The 9,452-nt window shown below is 41.7% G+C and overlaps 1 protein-coding gene across 1 annotated transcript; it reads left to right on the top strand.

Moving 5' to 3' along the window:
• Positions 1-1,919: 1,919 nt before the first annotated feature.
• LOC141601063 (uncharacterized) lies at positions 1,920-4,176 on the top strand. Its single transcript, XM_074421323.1, has 3 exons — positions 1,920-2,456; positions 3,314-3,597; positions 3,732-4,176. Exons 1-3 carry the CDS (start codon positions 1,920-1,922, stop codon positions 4,174-4,176), a joined length of 1,266 nt encoding a protein of 421 aa, XP_074277424.1.
• Positions 4,177-9,452: the final 5,276 nt, after the last annotated feature.

Raw genomic sequence — 9,452 nt, 5'->3', positions numbered from 1 at the left:
TATATATATATATATATATATATATATATATATATATATATATATATATATATATATATATATATATATATATATATATAGAAATTGCATCAAGTGAGTCTAGGTATCTTAGGTGAGTCTAGCATTTTAATCTCATCCATTAGATCTACTCCTAATCAACGGCTGAGATTAAATCTCAGAAATTATAACAAACGTATAAAAGCTAAGAATTCAAACCTCCCCCTCATAATTCAGTTTCACTTTCTCTCTCCTATGTCTCTTTCCCTCGCTTTCTCTATCTCTCTCTCTCTAAGTCAAAATAATCCTCTGAATCAAGCAAACAAACCTTAGGTTCCTGTTTTTTATTCGCTTTTATCAATTCATTCACAAATCAATCAAATTCGTGTGTTTTCCAGGTTCTCGTTGCTACAATGGATGCAGATTCTACCGACATTAACATGCAAACAGGTAATTTCCGTAATCCTTTCGTTTTCAGTTTTCCTTTTCGCGATTTCATCTGGATTCTATGTCGCTGATCATTCGCTATTGTAATTTCATTATTCCGTTGCTTTTCAGTTTTTTAGGTTAATCGATTTTATGTTTGCTTCAATTTTAATGACATTCGTTCACTTCTACTTCAATTTGACGGTCTCCTTTCCTTTGATTATTCTCGTATTTACTTTTCTCTTAAATATTAGGTGCAATCTCCTTGTATTTGTTGTTTTTCCTATCGAATTTTCATATTTGCGTTCTCCTCTGCTTCTGCTTACAATCGCAGCTGCTTTATCGTCACATTCCGTCAATTTTGATTATATTTATCTTTATTCTGTTGCTTTTCAGTTTTTTAGGTTAATCGATTTTCTGTTTGCTTCAATTTTAATGAAATCCGTTCACTTCTACTTCAATTTACGGTCTCCTTTCCTTTGATTATACTCGTAGTTGCTTTTGTCTTAAATATTAGGTCAAATATCCTTGTATTTGTTGATTTTCTCGTTCAATTTCGGTCAAATTTCATTATATTTGACCTCTTTTCCTGCCTTGTATATTCCTGTTCCCCTGTCTGTATATTCCTGTTCTGCTGTCAATGCTTACAGGCTCAGCTTGTTACAATATCAATGTTACTGTAACACAATCACATATATTCATTTCTATTGCACATATAACATATCTTTGTACCACTTACGGATGTCCTCTTGTTCTCATTGTTACTTCAATGTACTTTAGTTTCTTGTTCTAAATTGTAGTCCAGCCTCTTCGCATATTTCTTGTTCTCCCGTCCATCCTTATGTCACTACATTGTCATAGTACTAGTATTACTGTAAATGTGTACTCTTTGTAATACCACCGTTGTATTTCGGTCACTAATACTCGTATTTTCCTTTTTGTATTACGAGACTCAAATCTTGTCACTCAACCCCATTCTACGCCAATTGTCCAAGAGCAACCCAATCCTCAACCAAATAATCAGCTTGTTCTGTCTCACACGCCTAATGGAGATGAGCGCTGGATGCGTGTGGTTGAGCACAAGTTTAGACCTACCATTGGTGCAGTTTTCGCCTCCCTTGAGGCTAGAATCAAGTTCTACGAGGTTTATGCTCGGGCATGTGGATTTACCCCTCGGAAGCACGATGCGAAAACACTACGAGGTGGTGTTGCACACCAAAAATTCGTAGTCTGCAACCGTCAAGGGTTCAGGGAATCTAAACCGAAACAGCGTCCCAGAACCAAGGATGATGAGAATATGGGTGATGGTTCGTCCACAGCTAGTACAGTTACACGACGAGTTAAAATCACAAGAATTGGATGCCGAGCGTACGTCAGATTTGCCCTTCTACATGGCCTTGATGGCCCGGCTATGATTGACGAGTTTTAAAGTCCACAATCATCGTCTCACCTCTCGTCAGCAACGAGATCTCGATAAGATTTCACGATCCCTTGATATGTTCCAGAAGACGCTTATCTTGGACAACTCCAAGTTGAATATTGGCGCTGGATTGACCTTTAGACAGGTTAAGGAACTTGTCAATGGGTATGAAAATATCGGTGGTACATTGATAGATTTTAAGAACTTTCAAAGAGATATAAAGTGCTATATTGGGTTAAGAGATGCTGACCTTTTCATCGATCGACTCGAGAAACTCAAAGCGACCCAACCCCAGTTCTACTTCGCCTATGATGTTGATCCGCAAAACCGTCTAAGAAAGTTCTTTTGGGGTGATGCTATATGTATTAGAAACTACTCATTCTTTGGGGATGCTGTGAGCTTCGACCCTACTTACGGAACCAACAAGTATGATATGGTTTTTACACCATTCACATGTGTTAATCACCACAGAAAGTCGGTGTTGTTTGTCGGTTGTCTCCTGTTACACGAGGATGACATCTCCTTCCAATGGACCTTTCAGCATTTCTTGACTGCCATGGGACAAAAAGAGCCGCAGTTCATGATCACGGATCAATGCCCTGGCATAAAGAAGGTAATAGTGTGACAATGTTACTGTAACAGAGTTACTTAAATTTATTGTACCACAACATTCTGACTCCAACTACCACTGTCCCATCTCTTCCTCTTTTACAAGGTTATTCAATAACAATGTTATCAGAACTAAATTACTAACATATAATTTACTCACTTGCTCTTTCCCTATCACTTTGGTCAATATCACGTTCGACTTGCTATTTCATTATGACCGGCATACAACAGGCTTTCCTTCATTTTCAAGACAGCTAGGCATCGTTATTGTATGTGGCATATTACACAAAAGATCACGGACAAAGTTGGTTCAAAGCACTCTGCGAGAGACACGGACTTCCTTGCTCGCTTCAACGTTGTTGTTTGGGACCCTGATATGGAGCCGTCGGAGTTCGAAGAGAAGTGGCGGAAGGTCATTTCAGATTTCGAGTGGAAGATAATGATTGGTTGACTACAATGTTCGACAGCACGACACCAATGGATTCCTGCCTACCATCGTGGCCTTGCCTTGGGCTGCATATTAAGAACAACACAAATGATCGAAAGTACAAATTCGTTTTTCAAGCGCTATGAGAATCACTTTGGTACATTGGTCGAATTTTGGATGAGGTAAACAACTCTTTTTCATTCCTTACAGTACCCGGGAACAGTGTATGTAACAGTACCATTGTTTCATTGTTACATAAATAATTTGTTGTCGAATCCTTGTTGCATTAAAACCAGGTTCCAAACTGCTATGGACCAGCAGCGCTATACACGAAGGTGCGATGATTATAACAAATGACCACTCATTCCCCGAGCTTAAGACAATTACCTATAGAAAAGCATGGCGCTATTATATACACACATGCTGTGTTCAAGGTGTTTCAAGAAGAAGTAATGGCTGCCGATTCATGTGGTGTTGATAACTTTGAGAAGGAGGAGCATGTGCGCATAATTCATGTAATCGATGCTAAGACAGACAGAATTTTCAAGGTGAGGTTGGACCTTAGAAGCACAGATGCAGTATGCGAGTGTAAATTGTTCGAAAGAATTGGATTACTCTGCAGGCATATTGTGTGGGTGTACAAGGGCAAAGGAATTGGGAGAATACCAAGCAAGTACATTGTAGATCGTTGGCTAAATAACACACACGCAGCGAACAGGTTTGATTCGAAAACATTATTACAAAGGATTTTGACTTGTTACAAGAATTGTTTTTTCTGATAACATTGTAACCATAATTTCTTATAGTAACATTGTCACCATGATAAATAGTAACCTGCTGTTTTACTTCCAGGCTTGATTCGAATGGGAATGTCATTGAGGATTCATATATGGCTAAGTCTGATAACAGACATTTGTGCAACGTATGGTCAGAGTTCCGTCAGATAGTTAGTGTTCTCAAAACTTTACCTGTTGAACACACGGAAGAGTTAGCATCCCTCCTAGTTGAGTTCCGGCAGAAGTTATGTATTGAACCGCTTACAAAAGACCAAGAGATGGAGATGCTGTTGGGCTGCAACTCGTCGTCTGAAGTCACTATCCACCCTCCGGAACAAGCACGCAACAAGGGCAGCGGAAAAAGATTGAAGTCAGCTAAACAACAGGCCATTGAAAAAGCAGCCAAGCCAAAGAGGCTATGTACATACTGCAAAGAAAGAGTAACCCACGACAGGAGAACATGCCCTCTTCGCATAGATGATGTAGCTGCTGAGAAAGCAGCTAAAAAGAAAAAAGTTTGATACTTGTTTTGTGTGGATTTTGCGCAAGGCGAAATCAGGTCAGGGTGATATTGTGCAGGGTTAACTAGCTCTAATTAGATTTCTGGTCAGGTTGACAGGGTACGATATTAATCTATAAATAAGATAACAAAAATAACAAGACAAACGATTTTGTACGTGAAAAACCCTTGAATGGGAAAAAACCACGGGCACCAAGCCAGGAGAGGATTTCACTATATGATTTGAGAGAATATTCTTAAGATAACAATAATGCTTGTATTTCTAAGTAATATGTGTTCTTCTTCTTGTGTACGAATGATCTGTGTTCAATATCTTCAAAGTGTCTCTTATATAGCTTTCCTGTCTTGAACGGCTGTATGATCAAGCATTGAAGGATGACTATTCTCCATAATTGCTGGCAATAGTTGCTGAATATTTCCCTCTTAATTACCGTAATTACTGCATAATCTTTATACTTAATGCTGCGTATTTATTTCCATTAATATACGCGGATATGGTCAAATATTGTCCTGATATTTGGACCGTTGTCCTCTCCATGGCCTGGCGCCTAACTTCATGTGCCCTGAGAGCCTGGCACCCTGAGAGCCTGGCAGTCAGGTTTAGATGAAATGCTGATCAGGGTGGTCTGCGGATTTTCAGGCCTAACAATTGCCCCTTATCTCCTTATTGGTAGTGCCAGGACGAAAAAATGAGGAGATAACTTTAATTTTGATAAAATCACCCAACGGTTAAATATTCCCTGATCAGTTTCCTGTAACGGCTCTTTTACTACAACTGCTGACGCGTGGTTTATTTACTGCAACTTCCTTAATTATTTTGCGGCTGAAACCCTAATCTTCTTTGCTATAAATACTTGGGTGCTTCATTAATTTGAACTCATCAACATAATTTCTTCGTCTTCTTTCTCTTAACTTTCTTTCTCTTCAGTTTTCTTAATTCTCAACTTTCCAAATCTCTTAATCAATCTTCCATAATTCTTCAAACAATGGCTGCAAAGAAAAAAATCTACCGGGCGGCGGTTCTGCTTACTCCTCCTCCTCAGAATTCTGAGGAAGTTTCTTCTGAAACTCTACCTGCTTCTTCTGCTGCTCCATCTCCCGCAATAGATAAGTCAAGTGATCCCCCATTGGATATGATTTCAATATCTCATGGCGCTTTTCAATTCAAGCCTACCAAGGCTTTAAATGAGGATCAGTCTCCTGCAAACCGCTTGAAGCCTGAGTTTGAGAAGATTTTGAAGGATAAGGGGATTATTCCTGCTGATGCTGAAGTTTGGATCCCTGAGGATTCTCCTATCAGGGCCGACTGGGCTTGTCCTGGTTGGTTCTGCATACATGAATGGGCCTTCAGGGCAGGCTGTAAGCTTCCTTTTTCTCCTCTTATGGTTGAGGTTATTAAGGAGATTGGTGTTCCCTCTTATCAATTAATGCCGATGGTGTGGAAAGTCGTATGTTCTATTGAGAACCTCTGTAAAAAACACAATGTCTCTTTTTCTCTTGATGATTTGAAAACCTGTTATGCTGTTAAAATAAACACTCCCGGCCGTATAAGTTTTAAGGTCAGGCCATCAACTACTCCTCTTCTGAGCAATTTAGACAGTGGCCATGATAAGGGCTGGGCTGCTGGCTATATGTTTGCCAAGACCAATTTTGTGGGTCCTGACCTGGCGTATTTAAATCATGAGGCATGTGTGGCTGGTGAGCCTTTTGATTTCTTTCTTTGACCTGCATGTTTTTCCTGTTAGTGAGAAAATGAAATGAAAATAATAAGTCATACCTCTTATGTGTGCAGTTGATGACTGGGTTACTGAAACTGAGTAACCTACTCCCAATGTCTCTGCTCTCCTTGCTATTCCTCCTTTGGAGAGGTCCTGGCCTCTTTGTTGTGGGGTTGGTCACCTTCCTCACTGTTTGAAGGCTGATGGTGCTCCCAGGGCTAAGGCGTCGGGGGCTGCTGGTGCCAGCACTTCAGGCTGTAAGTCTATTTTTATCTTTCCTTTCTTTTTACCTGGGCTTCCTGATGATACTTGGTTTATATTGCTGATATAGCACTTCGTGTTGCAGCTACCAGGTCGTCTATTCGTCTTGCCAGGTTTGGTATGGCTGACCTCTCGGCCCGGTCCGCTAAGATTAAGGAGGAAGGTCCTCGGGAAGCGGGATACTGAACTGTCATCGACTTGACCGAGCGATCCGATCTTTGCCAAGGTCACTATCGCACTGCTTTGTCCCTGCTGGAACAAGTTCAGCAGCCCAAAAAAGGAGAATTGAGGATGTTGATGTTTCTGCCCCGGTCAGAGAGGTGAGAGCCAGGTTGGATAATCTGGAGGCTGCTAGGGTGAAAATCAGGGACTATGCAGCCTCTAAATCAGATGTCATGCTCACTCTTGACCCTGTTGAGACTGCTACTCAGGCAGTTGCTTCAGTGGATCATTCAATCAGCCTCTTGGCTGGTGCCCTGGCTACTGTGAGGGAGGTATGTTGGAATCATTTCCATGTGTTTTGTTTTTGGTAGTCTTCTATTGTTGGTACAAGTTACTCATACTTTTCTTGTCTTTTGGTTAGGGTGCCGCGACCTGTCTCCATAATGCCTATCATGCTACTTCTTTGGTAGCCAGGATCGATCTGATGAGATCAGATTATGATAGGTTGAAGTCTGAGCTGGAATTTGCAAGGGCTGACTTGGCTGCCAAAATTGCTGATTTGACAAGGGTGCAGGCTGAGAGGGATGCTGCTAAGACTGAGGCAGCTTCGAGCAAGCGGCTGTTGCAGGAAGCCCTGGATAGGAATGAAGAGCTTACCCAGGAGAGGGATGATTTGGAGTTCAAGTTAGATGATGCCTCCCTCTATTTCTACATCAAGGGAAGGGCGGCCATGTCGAGCTGTCGAGGCCAGGGCAAAATGGGACCCTGCGCACCGAGATGGCCTTTCTTTGCTTCAAGTATCCCGACTGCATAATTTGAAGAATGAACTGGAGGTCAATTCCCCAGGGGAGCAGAACGTTGGGGCTGAGCCGGCTAAGAGTGGGGAGCAGGTTGTTGATGCTGCTGTAATACTCCGTATTTATGTCTTGGGGGGTACTCTATCGAGTAGCCATTACTCTATCGAGTAAGGGCAAGTTGCGAAGATAAATAGTTTCTGACCTGTTGGGCACTCGATCGAGTAGTCAGGGGCACTCGATCGAGTAGAAGGTACTACTCGATCGAGTACCTTGGGTACTCGATCGAGTGTCCTGGTTTATCGGGGTTTTTCTCGGGTTTTGTTAATTACGCGATTAAGGTATTTAAACATATTCGTCTTTATTCTAAATCACTTTTTACAAAACCTAAAACCTGTTTAAGAGAGAAAGCAACTGGTTCTTCTTCCTAATCGCGTTCTTGACAATTCCGAGTTCGACGGTCGGTTTGTATCGTAGTTCGCGTCGTTGGATTCCTTGCGTCGAGGGTAAGCTTCTAGCATAATTTTTATAATGTTTTGCTAGGTTTGGTCAAACCCTAATTTAGGGTTTGGGGGTTTTATGAGTAGTAAGTAATTGGTAGTCTTTATGTGTTATATATGATAGGAGGAGAATTCGTAGAGGAGCCGTTTTGATACAAATGTAGATACCGTCTCTGCGTGTTGTGCTTTCCGTAGGATTTCCTACTCGCATTAGTCCCATAATGGGATATTGGTGATGTCTTTGTAGTTAGTTGTTTGATATGATGATTGTGATTGTGATTGTGATTGTGTTTGGTTGTCTATGGCTCTCGAGATGCGTTCTCGGCTGAGTGGGGTCACTTGCGGGAGTGATCTCACGCCCTAGTTTCGCCCTTCGTGGAACCCGCCACGAAAGGGGATGTGCACATTAATGGACAGGGTTATCGCTCGTACGATGAGCGGGGCTTAGGTGGGAATGGCTGCGGTCCCCCATCGGCGTAATCGGTCCAAAGGACGGTCGATATTGAGATGATGGGAGTTGGTGGTGTGTGTGTGTGTGTGACATTCAAATTGTCTGTTTGTCTTATTATTGTTATCTATATTGATTGTGTGATTAGTACTGACCCCGGTGTTGTTTTGTAAAACTGCGGTGATCCATTCGGGGATGGTGAGCGAGATATTGAGCGGTATAGAGATGAGTACGGGGATAACTGGGATGGCCACGACATGACGATAGAGTCTTCCGCTGTAGTTTAGCATTTATTTACATTTCAGTTGAGAACAGATAGTTTGGAATAATGTATTGTACTTTCAGTCTGGTTTCGAGGATTGTATTTATTCATTAAACTACTTATATTAAATGTTGTTTCTGTTTTGTCTATTTGATTATCATACCTCGGGCGACCGAGATGGTGATGTCTTCATACCTGAGTGGTCCTGGTAAGGCACTTGGAGTATGGGGGTGTTACAAATGGTATTAGAGCGACGATCCTGAAACCTGTAACCAATGAACTTAATGAACATAGGGAGTCAATTAAAATGAACCCGGGGTAAAAGTCGTAGGAGCTAGTGCAAAGGCTTGGGAGACGTCCTAAAGTCGCAAGGGGTCGCCCTACAACTTTGAACCGGTCAAGGGGGAAAGTGTTTGTCGAATATATGTGTGCTTGTTAACTTGTGCAACAAAGTGATGAAGTGTGTTGATTGTTTGGTGTTGAAGGAGAAGTTGAGAATGTGAAAGAAAAGTAATATATGATTGGAATAACATGTTGAGTGTTTACAATGTGGCTTTCATAACATGATGAATTGATTTTGTTGATAAGTAGAATAGATGCGTAGCATATTATTTATGATATCATGCGGTTTTTATAAAGTTTAGCATGTTAGTTTGTGACGTAACATGCGGGTAGCCTTTACGTATTAGTGATACTTGATCGAGTGAGACTAACTCGATCGGGTAGGTTTTTGACGATTTTGAGTCCAGAATCGCGTTTTGGGGCACTCGATCGAGTAACTAGGGGTACTCGATCGAGTAGGGGGTCACTCGATCGAGTAGCCTAGATACTCGATCGAGTGGGTTAGAGATCAGAAGGTCTGTTTGGTTCTGGAGTTTGGGTACTCGATCGAGTACATGGAGGCACTCGATCGAGTAGCCCGTTACTCGATCGAGTGGGTTTGGATACTCGATCGAGTAGGTCTTTGAAGCGGCGCGTTTTCGTGTTTTGGGGTTTAGAACGTGTGTTTATGTTTACCCTTTCTTGTATAGCTTCAAGATGCCGCCCAAGAGAAATGCCTTGTATGCGAGAGCTGAGCTTATGACTACGGACGACATCGTCAAGATGTTAGAGCACCAGGACGCTCTTATCG

Source organism: Silene latifolia, chromosome 9 (assembly GCF_048544455.1).
Source record: "Silene latifolia isolate original U9 population chromosome 9, ASM4854445v1, whole genome shotgun sequence".
NCBI lineage: Eukaryota > Viridiplantae > Streptophyta > Magnoliopsida > Caryophyllales > Caryophyllaceae > Silene > Silene latifolia.
This window is presented reverse-complemented; position numbering and strand designations above follow the sequence as displayed.